We start from the raw sequence: 16625 nt of genomic DNA, 5'->3' as shown, positions 1-16625 counted from the left end.
CTTAATTTAGCATTGACTAAGGGTTGTCGTATCGCTAATAGCACTTTGTGGAGCAGGATCCAGGTTCTAGACGTAAACACTGTGGTGAATCCCACAAGAACCGATGTTGACTCGCAGTGAAAACTCTGATACACTGTATACAGTTATATATCATTCACGTTTTCAAAACGTTGTGTCATGTCTCCGAGTCTCGTGTAGGGATTCGAACCACGGACATTTTTATGTCGTGTCGATCTACTTTCCATCCTTTTAAACTCTGTCTACAACATTAAATATTCAAAACAATATCGCCACTAACAAAACACCACATTGTTGAAACCCACGATTACGTATGGCACCAACAAATCAAGGACGACATGGGACAATCTTGGACTGGAGCCCGTGGTCGTGGTGTCTAACTGTAACCCTGACGGAGAGGGGACAGTGAAGTCCCCGAGCCAGACCCACCCACCGACCCATGCGGTCCTCCTGCAAGGACTGATTGTAACCCGGAATCCCTGTATGTAGGTGTGCCGGTGTTACATTAAAATACACACATAATAATGTACTAAACATGTATAAGAAACTGGAGCTTACATACACACGTCACAAATGATTATAAAGTACCTAAGAGCAACAGAATCTCTTTAAAATACACACATAATAATGTACTAAACATGTAAAAGAAATTGAAGCTTACATACATACACACGTCACAAATGATTATAAAGTACCTACGAGCAACAGAATCTCTAATCTACTCTTGCTGGTAACTATTATTAACGATTACTATCAGAATATAATGTAACATTTGAACACTTCGAAAACTTAGTAATTAGCATTGTGTATTCGCAGAATGTAATGTGCCAAGCATGTAACAGAACAAGTATTAAACATTATGCAAAATTTGTCGTTACGGTATAACTTATCAACACAATGCACAGCTTACGGGTCCCGTAAATGCAGATAGAATGGAATTCTGTGACAAAAAAAGTTTACGTGTGCCAGTATTTTCGGCACGCACATACATTCGTTAACCGTATTCCTTATTATATATCATCTTCCATTACTCATTTGTCGTCCAGTTCCGCGACCTGAATTTCTTTTACTTAACACTCGGATTTCCTTAACTATCGTTCTGTTTTGTTGTTGTTGTTGTTTTTATGTGATGGAGATGCACAATTTGATATTTGATAACTATTATTTATTATTTGGGTAGCTTGCAAGTTCGTAGTCCGACGTGGATGCCAGTTATCGCCATTCTTGTTTTCCTCCTATTAACGATATTGTTGATGTCTCATCTGATGATGACCAACGTTGTATTAACATTGATTTACGTGATTTATTCATCTTACTGTTTGTTGACTAAATTGTTGTTTGATAGTGCGGTGAATGGGTTGCAAAAGCGAATGAATAAGTTAACACATTATTATGACAAGTGGCAAGTGAAACTTAATATCAATAATACTAAAGTTATTGTGAATAGGTATTAGTTGGAAGATTGGAGAAATATGAACAATCTAATTTAGACAATGATGTTCTAGAAATTGTATCTTCATATAAATACTTATATGTACACTTTACAAGTTATGGAGCAGACACTAAGAGTTTTCTTGCGACAAGCGAATAAAGTATCTAACTTTCATAATTTGCCAGTATATGTTTCATAAGTTCTTCCTGTATTGTTATATTGTGGGGAAGTTCGGGGATTCTGAGTGAGTGAGTTGGGTTTTACGCAATATCACGGCGAGGGACACCAGAAATATCGGGGATTCTGCCCTGCACCTAATATTGAATAAGTTCATAATAAACGTCATATAGAATGTATGCACCTGGTTGGGCTTTTGTCGAAATATTACGGTTTTCTTTGAGAGTAAATATATACAGTAATATAATTGGTTGCGATTACTAAATCGCCACCTTAATTGACTTAACCATGTATATTGTTATCAATGCAAGTCGGCAGAAAAAGGTATAGACTGCTGCTATATCAGTGTGGCTGTGTAGATGTGTGGATACAACAGATTGTTGAATCAATTCCTACAATTAAGTGTTTTCAATATTGGAGTGTATTGATATTGATAGTCAAAGATGGATAGAAGATTTACCAAAAATATTCCAATGTAAAATTTCATCGTACTATCAAATTTATCTTTTTTTTAATCATATGAAGGTGAAAATATATGCAATAACTTTGTGTATATATAGATGTAGTAATCAGCGAGGAATGATTGAAGAAGGTAGACGCAAAACCTACAACAAGACAGGAAACTAAATATCATTTTATGTTTGAATGCCCATTTTATGATAAGTTAAGATGTGTAATATTACCTGAATATTCCTGTGAAAATGTCACAGAATTTATTATTCATGTAACAACTGCCTTGTCAAATGCATATTTCTTGGTTTGAAGAAACGCGCGAAATATTTGAATGATCAAAATCATGATATGCTCAAATATTGTTAATGCTGTTTTCTTGTAATTGTAACATGGGCCGATGGCGTAATTTCGGAAATAAAGAAAACTGAACTGAAATTACATTTGGGTGACCACAAGACCTATTTCTAAAAATGGCCAACACCTTTTGTCATAATGATATAACCGAAAAATATATCATAATCGAATCGTTCGTCCGGAAGATACTAGTAGTTTGCCAAATCAGACAGTGGCGCAGTACTGAGTGTTGTAATCTAATACGATTCACTAGCGTTTACACTGACATTCTTCGTGTCATGTTGTGTTTGTAATTGGGTTTCACCTTTTGTATAAATTTGGTTAATTTCTGTTCGAATTATTTCAGACAAACACTGCATGCTGAATAGTTCAAAGTCGCTAGCATTGGCCAAGATATTCATTTTCCAGTAGAATATCCGAGTGGCAATTTATATGCTCCCAGCTGAAAATCACATCATTTCCTTTTTGCGACCTTAACAAAAGACAGGATACTCCAATTTTGTATTTTAGTGATATATGTATGTGACATATAATATGGTGCATCATGTTAACCGACTATGAATTAGTAATCAATTTATCACCTTTTGCAGAAATAAGCGATTATTTGTTTTTGCGACAATTGATCCATGTTTTGGCGCGTCCACTTTTGTTTGTAAATTCTAATGACGGGTACTAATAAATAACTCATGCGCGCAGATGTCTACGAGGGGCATTAGATTTAATTTTTCAGTAGGGGAGTTAGTTCTTTGTTTTGAACCAGATCCGACGAAAGCAAGAGTTTTGTATGATGCAAAGGTATTTAGTTCATTTCATCTGTCAACACAAGACAACTTCGCCAGCGTCTCGTCTGCACGTTATTCGAGAAGAAATCAGTTTCAAGCGATCATTTAAATTTTCTAGGCAATAGCTCATCAAACATCTTGATTATTCACGTTTATGCTTTTGTTTCTACAGCTATTTTAGCAGTTCGTATTGAGTTTAGGTGAAGTTGTAAATTTGAAAGGATTTCTAGCGTTTCAAATATCCCGCAGATTGGCTGGAGGTGTCATTGTTGACATTGGTGCAACAGATACGTACCACAGGTACGTTTCAGTAAACAGAAATGTACCCTGACTAGATTCGGAATACAAAACAGTACGACGACTCATACTCCCCAACCAGAACCCAGTCCATGTTTTAGTTTCGGCTCGTCTGACTGCACGGTGGAGTGAAAGGATACTATCTCTATGTCACTGATTATACTTGATTTTGACATAACACACTGGACTGCCTTTCATACAGTACTATGACAGTTCTGATCTAGAAACTGAAGAAAACCTTCAATGTCCAGAGTCAAAGAACTGAATAAGCACACTGTTTGTTCACTGTGGAATGACATCATTGGATTCATTCTTGGCAACCATTCTTTATTCTAAATTTGGCTCATCTAAGCATTCACATAAACAAAATCTGGGACTATAGCCACAAGTCCAAAGCCTGAAACATTTCGTCATTGGAAGTTGTGCTAAAAGCAGTTCAGATGTTGCTGTTACCTCCAAAACCTTATCATTCGGGTAAGAGATAGACTGTTGCTGGTTGTGTCATTTAACATGACTTTTGAGCAGATCAGCATCAGCATTATGTGACTCCCTTCTGGTCTGTTTTTGAAGTGTTCAAAAGTCTAACACAAGAATAATGCTAGTGATTAGGCCTCCTTGTCTTTCACGTGTTATTTCGAACATTGCAGATGGTTGTTGTGGAGAGTGTTACCTTGTTAAGTTACTAATCAGATAGCATGTTAATGGAAGGGGACGGAAAGGCAGACAGAGTATCCTATAACTGAAAAATAGTTTTGAAAGGTCTTTATGTTTTTCTTTACATTCACAGGTGTTAGATTGTCAGGTGACCAAGGACAAACATGGCCACAGAATTGCTGCCTACCACATTCATTTTCAAGGATGGAATAGCAGGTATTTCATAAGACCAAAGACATGACTCCAAATTGTGTTCCTGTAAATATTTTCAACTGATATAGTTCTGGACAGCTAGGATATGCGCCAACATTTTGCTTGCTTTGCTTCAACATGTTTAAGGCGCTGATAGTTTCTGTGCATGTTATATCAATATGTTTCAGAGTAACATTTAATCTGGCTGCATGGAATGTATTTCTAACATGTCAATTGATCTGTCTTCACTTATTACTGTCTACATGTGAGGTAAAAGAAATACAAGTGTTTCTAATGCAGTATATGGAAGTGAATGTTACTTTGATTTCCACTATTATTTTTTCCCCTGTTTTCAGCTGGGATCGCATTGTTGGGGAAAACTACATTCTAAAAAACACAGAAGAAAATAGAACCTTGATGAAGAAACTTGCAGACACAGCTAAGAGATAGTGAGATTTCTTCTTTATGATTCTTCTTTATACCAGCTGTCATATAGTTAGAGACAGTGATGGTGTTCCCAGTAAACGTGGTATATAACTGATGTTAAGATTGGAAAAGAAACATCTTTAAAGGAATATGTCCAATGATGTAAAAAAGAAATCCATTCTTGGCATCTGTTTTGTAGATTTGTTGGAAATCTAGTACTTTGAAAGATTCTTTCTTCATCAACAAGTAGTTGTGTTAAAAACTTCTAAGCTGTATGTATTTCACAGAAGGTCAGAGATATTTGCATATACATTGTTCCACCAAGAATTATACATAGAATAAATGTCAAAGTAAGTATTTTAGCACTTTTTCTGGCAGTCGTAAAAACAGTCAGCGCCGCAGGAAGATAGATGACATCTTAAGTTCCTCATTCCGAGGAAAGATCCCCATCCTGGACAGCGATACTGACGACAGCGACAACAGTGGAGATGATGATGACAATGATGGGGAAGATGGTGACGATGATGGGAGATCGTCTGGTGATGATGTAAGAGTTGTTTTCTCCATGTTTATCCCTGTTTCATGTTTGGCTGATATCAGAACAAATTGTGCTGATAATCTGCTTGCATTCCCACTGTTTAAAACTGGTTTAGTACTTGCATGATGACAGTGCTAAAAGTTATTGATAATTCATACACTCAAAATACTACATAGCTAACTTTGCATAAAGGCCTGTGGATGCTTAGTGTTTGTAGTCCTTACCCATTGTTCGATGATCAACCAAAAGGTATTGATGTGACGTTACCGATGTCCAGTGTGATGATTGGGTTGACAGTGTTAACATCACAGGATGACCTTAATCTTGCTTGAAGGATGTTTCTATAAACCTATTACTGAATGGAAGGTATAATTTCTATGTCACAACATTATGTAAGTATGTGTCCCTGTATTTTCCAGAGTTCCAATGATACGGCCAGTGAAACACGAGAGCGTCGCAGGGTAGGTTATGATCAATTCTTCAGTTAACATGAACACTCTTCATACTCCCATGGGGGCGGTGGGGTAGCCTAGTGGTTAAAGCGTTGGCTCGTCACGCTGAAGACCTGGGTTCGATTCCCCACATGGGCACAATGTGTTAAGCTCATTTCTGGTGTCCCCCGCCGTGATATTGCTGGAATATTGCTAAAAGCAGCTTAAAACTAAACTCAGTCAGTCAGTCATACTCCCATGGGTTTCTTGAACTTAGTCCTCAGCAGCCTATGTTGTCATAAGAGGCCATCAAATGGAGTTAATCATTACGGACTGTAATAAATAATGAAGACCTGTTCCCGACTGTTATTTCCAGGCTGTCGGTATTTAGCTGGAATATTGTTGTGTATGGCTTTAAACAATAAGCAAAGAAAAAACATAACACGTTTCAAATGTTCTAAGCCCATATATTACTGAGGTCATGCTGCCTGATGACATAAGTTAGCCCTGATTTTATTCGACCTTTCGAAAGTTACATGTCACAGCTGATCTGGATGAGCTGGTTTGATGAAATAAACAAACTTCAGGCATTGCTGAAAGCTGTTAAGAAAACAACACTGACATGCATCTATCGGTGGTCTGCTTTGTTTGCAGGCTACTCACACACCAGTGGACATAGATATCCCGGACATATTGAAGAGTCAACTGGAGGATGACTATGTGGCCATTATCCATGGGGACAAGGTAGGCACCCGTAGAGCAAGTGGGATATGTTTTTATGTTGACAGGTGTTTAATTCCCCCAAAAGATGTGTGTGTTTATTATTTTCAATATCAAATTTGCAACCATTCATCAGTCTATGAATGACAACATCTCAGGATACAGTTACAGTTTCCTCATTACTAAACACTTCAGGAATTATGCAGCTGTCCAATGTGAAATATTGTGGAAGCTTTGCAATTGTAACTTCTTTGAGTGGCATTATTAGAAAGATTTAAACCCAATATTTCAGAGAACTGTGGATATTAACATAGAATAATCACACATTTATGTGTCTCTGAGTGAAATATGACCATTCACACAAACACAATTGCAAAGTACAATATAGAACAAACTTTATGGATAACAACTTCTTTTATTTGTGAGTGCGACGTTTCCTGCTTGACATCGGTACAAGATCTGTATCGAAACATTGCACTCAAGAATATAAAGCAGGAAGTTCAGTGAATGGCTCTCACTTGTGTGACTGTGTAATGAGTGAGTTGTATGTTGCAGCTGACGAAGCTGCCGGCGAGTCCGTGTGTCATCGAAGTGTTGGAGGGCTTCATGAAGACGTTCTGTGTCAACCTGCTGTGTGAACCCAGTGAGAAGGAGAAAGAGAGTCGTCGCAACAACAACAACAACGGCCATGAACACACCATGCTGTGTCCACCAGCCATCAGGTACATGTAAATCTGTTGGGTTAACTGTGCTTGCAGTAGAGTTGTCCTTAGTCTGATAGTGTTAGGATCAGGATCATGTCCCCATCTTTATGTTGGACACACTGGATCAATTATAACACAACTATTGCTGAAACTAATTTACATGTCTGTATTTAACTTTTAGGAGTAACACCTTGACAATCAGTTATAACTTTTCCTTATCCTGACACATACCTTATTTCCTATCTCCCCTTTTCTTCCGAGGTACAGTGGGAACCTCTGTCCTATTGTTCCCTAATGGACAGTCTAAATATAGCTCACCCCAAATGAGCCTCTCCCCTTCTTACGCCATCGTCCCACGTGACCACAGGCTGCCTGTCACTCTCTCCATTTTCGCCCTACCAAACTGTTGGGTGGATTCCTCTAGTCCTTATACAAGCTACCGCTTTTATATTACAACCTATATATCTAAATTACTGCTTGGATATGTATCTTATATCATCAGCATCGCCTTGTGTAAGGAGAATTTGTCTGTAAGTACACCATGTCTAACAGTAATATATCTTTACTCTGCAGCATTGCACTGTGTAAGGAGCTTGTGGATGGGCTGAGGATCTGCTTTGACTTCACCATCCCTATCATCTTGCTGTATGACGTGGAACGTGAGCAGTACGACCATGTCATGAGCACCATCAAACCTCCGGAGAGTAAGAAGGAAGAAAAGTAAGTGATGCACCAGACGAAGATATGTCTATGTTTTCAACCTGGGTTACAGGGTTGGAGGGTACTGCTTTTCACTTTTCACTTTTCTCAGATTAGAATCACAGTGATCTTCATAATAGCTATGGACTGTTTTTTTTTTTTTGGAGGTTTCTGATGCTCTAATGTGTTGAAAATAATAATAATCCTTAAATGCATGTCATTTCTTTTGGATTATCCTCCATGTCGCTGTGCACATGAATAGACAAACTGCAAAATTGTGTAAATTTTGTTATGAAACGTCCATTTTTTCATGACCTTTGCAGATATATGTACTATTTTTGTATGACCCTCCCCTTGAGACTTTCAGTTTTTGAGGTCTCCCTTTCTGATTTGTTCTGATGACTGTTGCCATGGTGACAAGCTTTTACAAGTGTTATCATACCACAGCACATCGACATGAGCATCTTCGGGTGCCATTGTACGAAAGAACCTTACCCTTAAAATCCTACAGCAATATTATAAGCACAGAGAGATGATATCGTATTGTAAGTTGGAGATGAATTTGTGGAAAGACTTCCGCCCGTATCCCCTATTAAATTTCATTCTGGTCAAATCATATCACCTGAATATATATTCCTCATCTGATCAGATTTAACATGTTTCTTTAATTGTATCTGAACATATATCCAACTTCTAAAAATGCCACTCAAAGAATTTTTTCCTCATTGTTAAAATTAAGGGGGGATACAGGTGGAAGTCTTACCGAATTTGTAACATTTTTTTGTTTCCCCAGGCCAACCAGTTCAACTTCATCTGCCGTCACGGAAGAACCTGCAGCCAAAAACCAAAAAGGAGCACCGAAACAAAGTAAACATTCAGAAGAGTTTGATAATGTGGAACTGTCACCACGAAGAATCACACGAAGATCTGTCACTCACGATGATGCTCCATCCTCACCCACTATCTCGTCCACCGTCAAGCATGAGAGGAAGAGGGGCTGGAGGGGACGGGGAAGAGGAGGCGGTCACTCTTCTTCTCATGTTGTGAAGTCTGAACCTTTAAGTGACAGTGACATGGGTGGTTCTGACTCCGCCCCTCCCCCAGCGGGGAATCCCCCTGTCCCAGGAAGCTGCAGTGGCAGCAAGGATGGAGCATCGGAACACGGTTACAGGAAGGAGGACTTTCTAGAAAGTGTGTTGTCATGGCAACTATTTCCGGTGGATTCCCGGTCCAAATATGATATCACACCTTCACAGATATATGGTGTTAACCATTTTCTCAGACTTTTTGGTAGGTGGTTATGAAAAAAATTGTTCAAGGACTAGTGGTTTGATGATGTTTTTACAAGTAATGACTTGCCTAGAATTTCTAATTTCCGTTTTTATAATAGTGTGTTTTGAAAATCAACCAGTATCTCTGGTTGTGGTGGTTAAGACTATATTATTTGCAGACCCTCATGTCAAATGTTGCAAAGTCTAAAGTAAATTATTCTTCACTCAGTTGTAGCAATGTAACTGCTGGTTACAAGTTTGTAATGTTTCTTAAATAGTAAATTGTTTTAAAGACACAAAGATACAGTGATGAGAAGGTGAACTCGTAAGTGTCACCATTCTTATGAAGAACATTTCCAAGAAGTCGATTATTTTCACAACAATAATTCTTTCTGTAAAGAGGGATGGAAGCAGTTGGTTACAACCTAGGAAACCTGGGTGATTTATACCATGTGTTAAATATAGCCAGTGACACCATAGCTGAGTTTGATGGGTTGTGTCACTGATTTCTGGACTAAATGGCAATTAGTTAGTTGACAGGTGAGATGACTTTAACACAGGTAACATTCAGTATATGTGTTAGCGACAGTTAGTCATTAGTGCGCAGCAGTAAGTGTTAATACTGGTGATTTCTGGGTTTTAGTGAAGTTGCCAGAGATTCTGAACAAGATGGACATGGAGGACTGCAAGATGAGAACTTTGATGAAGCTCATCCACCATCTTCTCAGGTGAGTCACTCACTCACTACCCAACTCTACTGAGTAATACTAGTGGCATGCCGTTAGAACTTTATCAAATGTGTATGTCTTGTCCTTGAACATGATAATGTCGTGTGGAAGGTCACAGATGCTTGTCCTGGACTAGCACCAGAAGGAATGGTAGGTCAGTCCTAGTGCTTAAGGCGATCACTCGAATGCCAAAGGCCTGGGCTCGATTCCCCACATGGGTGCAATGTGTGAAGCCCATTTCTGGTGTCCCTCATGTTATGCTGGAATATTGCTTAAAGGCGGCTTAAAACTATACTCACTCACTCACTTAGTTTAAGTCGACATCCCTAACACTAACATAAGTGTAAGGAAGCATACCTGACATAAGTGAGTGAGTGAGTCTAGTTTTACCATGTTTTCAGCAATATTCCAGCTATATCACGGCAGGGGACACCAGAAATGGGCTTCACACAGTTGTAGCCTTGTGTTGCAGGTACCTGGTGGAGAGACAGGAGGACTTGTTCGGGGACATTGTGTACATAGATAGATAGGTACAGCTATAGCCTCATCAGTTTACTGTTCTACCTCTCACAGCTGTAGCATTGTGTTGCAGGTACCTGGTGGAGAGACAGGAGGACTTGTTCGGGGACATTGTGTACATAGATAGATAGGTAAAGCTATAGCCTCATCAGGACGTGGAAATGGCAGATACAACCTAGTGATGTGGCAGGTGATACAGACAATCTACCCAGTGACCCAGACTCACTGTTCACAGGCAGAGATTGGATTTCCTGTCACAGCAACTTTAAAATACGGGGAAAAAATTTGAAATAAATGTATGAAAAATCATTCCAGTTTGGTGAAAAGACCTTGAGGTCTTGATCAGTTTCAGTGTGAAAACATTGTGTTGGAATAATGTTGAAGGTCTAAGTGTGGACACATTCATCCTTGTTTTTGAAAACTGTGTTTGGAACTGCTTTGCTGTATACTGTTTAAAGGATGAAAAAAACATTTTGAGAAAGGAACAAGAGTTGTTTATTCCCAGGACCAGTGGTGTCAAGTTGGACAGTACTATTTCTGATGTTCAGTTTGACTACTAATTCTGATTTTTGGATTCAAACCGAATCTGCAGTATGTGAGAAGTTGCTCATTTCAAGAGCTGGATGGAAGAAGAGTTTTGTGAAAATTGTCTATGGGTATTGACTTGATTGACATGTAAGAAAATGATAATGAAAATCCATTTCTTTGTCCCCTGGACGTGTAACTCTCCTCCCGTTATTGTTCAGTAATGTGAACCGTACATCATTGTTTAGACTGTCGCTGAAACCAAATATTTTTACTAAACATTTTATCATGTTTCCTTGGTTCTGACATAAAATAAGGCAACTGACATGTCACGTAGTCAGCTGGACCAATTCTACTTTATACAAGCCCTGGTCAGTATGTCCAGGCATTTCACAGGATGACCATTTGTCACATCCAGAACTGACAGATCACTCTTCAACACAGGTGGCAGCAGAGTATACCCAGATTCTTTACATCTTGTCTTTGTCGTGGAACATGCTTTCTCTGTTTATTGCATGGTGAGATCTTGTTATGCAGTAATTATGACCTTAGTGACTGTGAGTTTCCTGTGTTTATGAGCTGCTGTCTTTGTCTACAAATGTTATTACTGTTACGTCATGCAAAAGGAGCTCGGTCAAGAAGTGAAGTTTTATGTCCTAATGTGCAGATGTTAATGTGGGTTGTCGCTATACCCTTATGTTAGGGAGGGTGGGTGTGTGCGTGGGTGGATGGGTGGGTGGTTGTTTAAACCGTTCGCTCGTCACGCCGATGACCTGGGTTTGATTCCCCACATGGGTACAATGTGTGAAGCCAATTTTTTTGTGAAGCGGTGATATAGCTGGAATATTGCTAAAAACGTGGTAAGACTAGACTCACTCACTCACTTATGTCAGGTATGTTTCCTTACACTTATGTTAGGGATGTCGCCTTCCATTTATGTTAGGGATGTCGGCATACACTTATGTTGGGGATGTTGGCATACTCTTATATTAGGGATGTCGCCTTCCATTTATGTTAGGGATGTCGCCAATCACTTATGTTGGGGATGTCAGAATACTCTTAGGTTAGGGATGTTGCCATACTCTTATGTTAGAGATGTCGCCATACTTTTATGTTAGGGAAGTCCCCATACACATATGTTAGGGATGTCGCCATACACTTATGTTAGGGATGTCCCCATACACTTATGTTAGGGATGTCGCCCTACGCTTATGTTAGGGATGTCCCCATACACTTATGTTAGGGATGTCGCCATACACTGATGTTAGTAAAGTCGCCATACACCTATGTTGACGATGTCGCCATACTCTTATGTCAGGGCCGGTGGGGTAGCCTAGTGGTTAAAGTGTTCGCGCGCGTCACGCCCAAGACCCAGGTTCGATTCCCCACATGGGTGCAATGTGTCAAGCCCATTTCTGGTGTCCCCAGCTGTGATGTTGCTGGAATATTGCTAAAAGTGGCTTAAAACTACATTCACTCACTCACTCTCATTTCAGGGTTCGCACAGTCCATTAGGTTTAGACAAGCAAAGTCCTTGTACAATTTGATGAGTGTCATTGCTACACACTTAAGATAGGGAAGTCACATCACGTCGCTATTATCTCAAACTTTTGTGTTTGGGACTCAGTTATCAATGTCTCAGATGCCAGTCATCTTGCAATCTTTTCTTCAGTGAAGAATAGCCTAAATAAAGTGTACTGTTGAATTTTTTAAAGTGCCACAGACCCTGTCAAGTTTCACTTTAGTTTTTATGAATTTTTACCCGAGTCTTGTATGTTTATTGCAACCTGGATACAAATATTGCGATCACAACAATCATTCATAAGTCATTCTGTTACTTCACAGATTGGGTGAGTCTGTTAGTGTCCCGAGATCTGTTATTTTATGTGTTTGAATGTTTGTATTACTTCAGTAGAAATCAGGGGAGAAGTATCCCTGTCAACTCACTGAAACTGTTGAGGTTGTTGTGTAAGAGCAAATTGTTTACATTATAGTGCAGCTATTTGTGTCATTGTGTTCTCTTTGTTCGAAGTCTGTTTTCAACTTCAAGATAAAAGTTTTCATTAGTTAATACCAGATGTAATTTCACTAATTAATCTTTTCATACTGGGAGACATTTCCCCCTGAAACTGATTTGTTTTGGTAGACATCGTGATTAGTTTCATAGTCAGCTGCTGCATGTTGTATTCCAGTTGTTTGAGAAGTGTATTATAGTAATTTGTACAGGTAGTTACCATGGTTACTTATCTTAGTTTTGTGTTATGTCTTTCCTCCACAACCTCCCATGTGCTTCCCTCTCTATAACCTGTTACTGTGTGGAAGTGTCCTGTCACTTGGAGCAACATTGCCCAGGAAGGTGATGAAGTGGCTGACCCTCAAGACAAGTGGACATCGAGACATTTCACGGACAGCCAAACAGCCACAGGGGTCTAAAAATATCTACTAGTCTGTATTAATTTCAGACTTTGCACAGAGGTTCTTCACACAAACAGAGATCTAAATTCTGATTAAGACAAGGAATTGAATGACTTCAAAAACCATGATTGATACTCATGTGGATATGAGCAGCGTTTGGTAGTTAAGCATTTTGTGTCTTTATTTTGATTACAAATTCTTGTGATTTACTTTATTGGATGACACTCTTTTTCAGCTTATACATTCAGCATTATAATTTGCTAAAAACATGAGGTTTATTCTAGCTGAATGACCACATTGAAATACCACATTGGTGCAGGACCAGGAATAACTCTTTTATGAAATGCTAAATGTTGAATTCATCACAGCTGTTACTTGTCAGATTTGAGCGTTCCATGTGACCTTTAACCTGTTTAATCTTCTAATAACTGTCAGTTTTGAAATGTTCCTTAATTTTGAAATGTTCATGTATTTCTGCTCCTTGATCCCCTGCCTCTTCCCCACATCACCAAATGTAACGAGTCCCAGGGACAGTCCAGTGGTCTTAGCTGGTTCATTCTGTGTCACTATGGGGAGCCCAGTCATCTAAAGTGATGTTGAAGTTGCCTCCCTTGGCCACTCCAGCAGTAGCAGGATTGTTGGTTGGAATTGTGGTTTAACCCTGATTATGTTTCAAGGTTTGCCAGCACTGTACCCATACTTGTTGGTTCCTCCAGACGTCAGGCACCTGCATGACTCCAGCCCATCTTCCCACATCCAGGTGATATGACTAACTGCAGAACTGGAGCGATGTTAACCAAACTCTCACATTCACCATGGCATTGTTCCTTCCAATATGGAGCAACTGTTACCACCACCCACTGGGTTGGATGGTAACAATCGTGTCCTGGCAGCTATTAGAGCTGGTGCAGTATACCACTCAAAAGAAGTTAAACAACAGCTGATTCATGTCATGTTTGTCATTGCTGTCATAGCTGGGTTCTTTCAGGTCATTTGAGTAGTATAACTGGAATATTCTTGACTAGCTCACTCAGAGGTGACAGCACTATGTTTGGGTGTAATTGACATGCTGTGAATTTAGTTTTATATTGTCAGAATTATCCTCTTGAACAATAATTTGTACAAATATTAACTGTCTTGATTCAGTAACAAAAAGACTCACAAGTGTAGCCAAGAGACCAATGTGAAAGACAGTATACAATATCTGATTGACCCACGTGGAGATTGAGATGTACATGTATTGTAGTGGCGTGGTTGCCATTGTTTATTTTCTGCCTTCACTGCCAGCATTGTATTGTACAGTTATAAACATGTTTCATGAAACTCTGTAGACATTTGTTTGTTGTGTGTTTGGGTTGTCATGGTTACAGCTTTATCTGAGGCCTCTTCATCCCTTCCTCTTCAGTAATTCACTGTCTGATCAATACCAAATATTTTGCTTCTCACGAGGCTCTGTTGGATAGAAGCACATGTTCCTTTGGCTGGCATCTGGCAGGAAAATAGTATGCCCATGACTAGGCTCTAATGAGTAGAACAAATTTGCTTTTTACTTGGCTGTGATGGATTCAAACAAACATGCCTTAGACTTGTTTCTCTTCCATAGAACCATGCCTTTGACTAAGTTCTAAATGGTAGAAATATACATGCAGGACTTTGTTCTAATCAACAAAAAGAAACTTGCCTTTGAATGGACTACTTTTGGTAGAAACAAGCATGTCTTTGAATAGACTGTGATGCATTGAAACAAACATGTCTTTGTCTAGGCTCTCAAATTAAATTTGCCCTACTTTCTTGTCATTCGAATCAAAACACTTGTTTCAAGTAACCATATTCATGTTTTTTAATGCAGCGTATGCAGGAGTTGACCAGCATCCAGACGCAGATCTTGTCAACATCATGTTAATCAGCAGACAAATCAGTCATCTTTCAAGTTTTATTTTCATATTATGCCTGTGCATATAAAATATATGCATATATTAAATATATGTATAAAATAATATATTAGAAAAACATCACATGAAACCAAAACAGTGACCTGATACCCCAGATGGTCAACCGCCCATCGACATCCCCACAAACAACCCACTGCATAGTTTATACATAGAAATAAGTACAACATTACCAGTGTATGAAATAAGCCAAAAATCCAGCCAGACATCAGGGCTGGTAACTTCAAAATGTTACCAGCCCAAAGTGGATATAACCACCAAGATATGGTGAATTTACTCAGATGTATGGAACATCTAAAAAAAATTACCAGACCATCAAGCTGGCTTGCTGGAAATTTTGACCGTCCGTCAGAAATCGAGCCAGCCTCGGTCGGTCAGACAGGCCTTAATACATACACTGACATTACTGCCTCCTACCCTGGAGTTCTCCATGTAACATCCCCACACAAGTAGTCTTTGTGTGGTTCATACCACATCAATGTTATCAGTATCCTCTTTGCAAAGCTTCATTTTGAAACCATGTTCAACTATTACATTGTGTTCCACATGCTCTGAAGCTGCCTTCATCAAAATGTATTCATATATTGAAGAATACTTACAGGCAAAGACTGTAGGCATATTAGTCTCCATACCTCTATGCTGGCGTCAGTCCTATACGGGCTATCTACCATCCAAAACACACACTTGTGGCAGACTGTTAGTCCTGGTATATATTTGAATACAGATAACATTGTTCAGCAGACTGGTTACCTAACTTCTAACTATCTAGTTTAAGATAATATTCAAACTGACAACCATATTTATGATGGTGATGCTTATGAGAGACACAAACTCTGGGCCAGAGCCCATGAGACAAAGTCACAACACAGATGTCCCAGGTCAACCCAGTGATGCTGTCAGAACATTAATGCTGTTTTGAAGCATAACTGCAAGGAATGTCTGGCATTAAACTAACATAAATTTATCTATCAGACTACAAATATGAAACATTGGTTTGTTTGTTGTTTAACGCAGCACTCAGCAATGTTCCAGCTATATGGCGGCGGTCTGTAATCAATCAAGTCTTGACAAGACAATCCTGTAATCAACAGCATGAGCATCGATCTGTATACATATCAGGTGTATTGAGTGGGAGGTGAAGTATATTATGTATGAGTGTTGTGGACTATCAATAAGAACTGATTCACTATCAGTGGAAACCTGAGAACCGATTCACCAAAATTGTTTACTTATCAGGTATAATTCTATTCTAAAACCTGCAAATGACAAATACCCTAAGTCCATATGAACAATGAACAACTTCAACAATGTTAACTGCTTGACGCCAGCAAGCGAGCTGTT

General features: G+C 39.1%; 1 protein-coding gene across 3 annotated transcripts; it reads left to right on the top strand.

Moving 5' to 3' along the window:
- Positions 1-2933: 2933 nt before the first annotated feature.
- LOC124272733 (male-specific lethal 3 homolog) lies at positions 2934-11245 on the top strand. Of its 3 annotated transcripts, XM_046707941.1 has the most exons (12): positions 3173-3229; positions 3466-3516; positions 4301-4383; positions 4716-4808; positions 5149-5332; positions 5743-5784; positions 6409-6498; positions 7030-7196; positions 7752-7898; positions 8671-9167; positions 9792-9876; positions 10349-11245. In XM_046707941.1, the coding sequence occupies exons 4-12, from the start codon at positions 4777-4779 to the stop codon at positions 10404-10406; spliced, it is 1302 nt and encodes a 433-aa protein (XP_046563897.1). In that variant the 5' UTR covers positions 3173-3229; positions 3466-3516; positions 4301-4383; positions 4716-4776; the 3' UTR covers positions 10407-11245. The 3 variants fall into 3 exon arrangements, with proteins under 3 accessions (XP_046563895.1, XP_046563896.1, XP_046563897.1); XM_046707939.1 differs by lacking the exon at positions 3466-3516 and having other exon boundaries at positions 2934-3229; XM_046707940.1 differs by lacking the exon at positions 3466-3516 and having other exon boundaries at positions 2937-3229; positions 5164-5332.
- Positions 11246-16625: the final 5380 nt, after the last annotated feature.

The sequence above is a fragment of the Haliotis rubra genome, unplaced genomic scaffold (genome assembly GCF_003918875.1).
Source record: "Haliotis rubra isolate DU_JTF1 unplaced genomic scaffold, ASM391887v1 Scf172, whole genome shotgun sequence".
Lineage (NCBI taxonomy): Eukaryota > Metazoa > Mollusca > Gastropoda > Lepetellida > Haliotidae > Haliotis > Haliotis rubra.
This window is presented reverse-complemented; position numbering and strand designations above follow the sequence as displayed.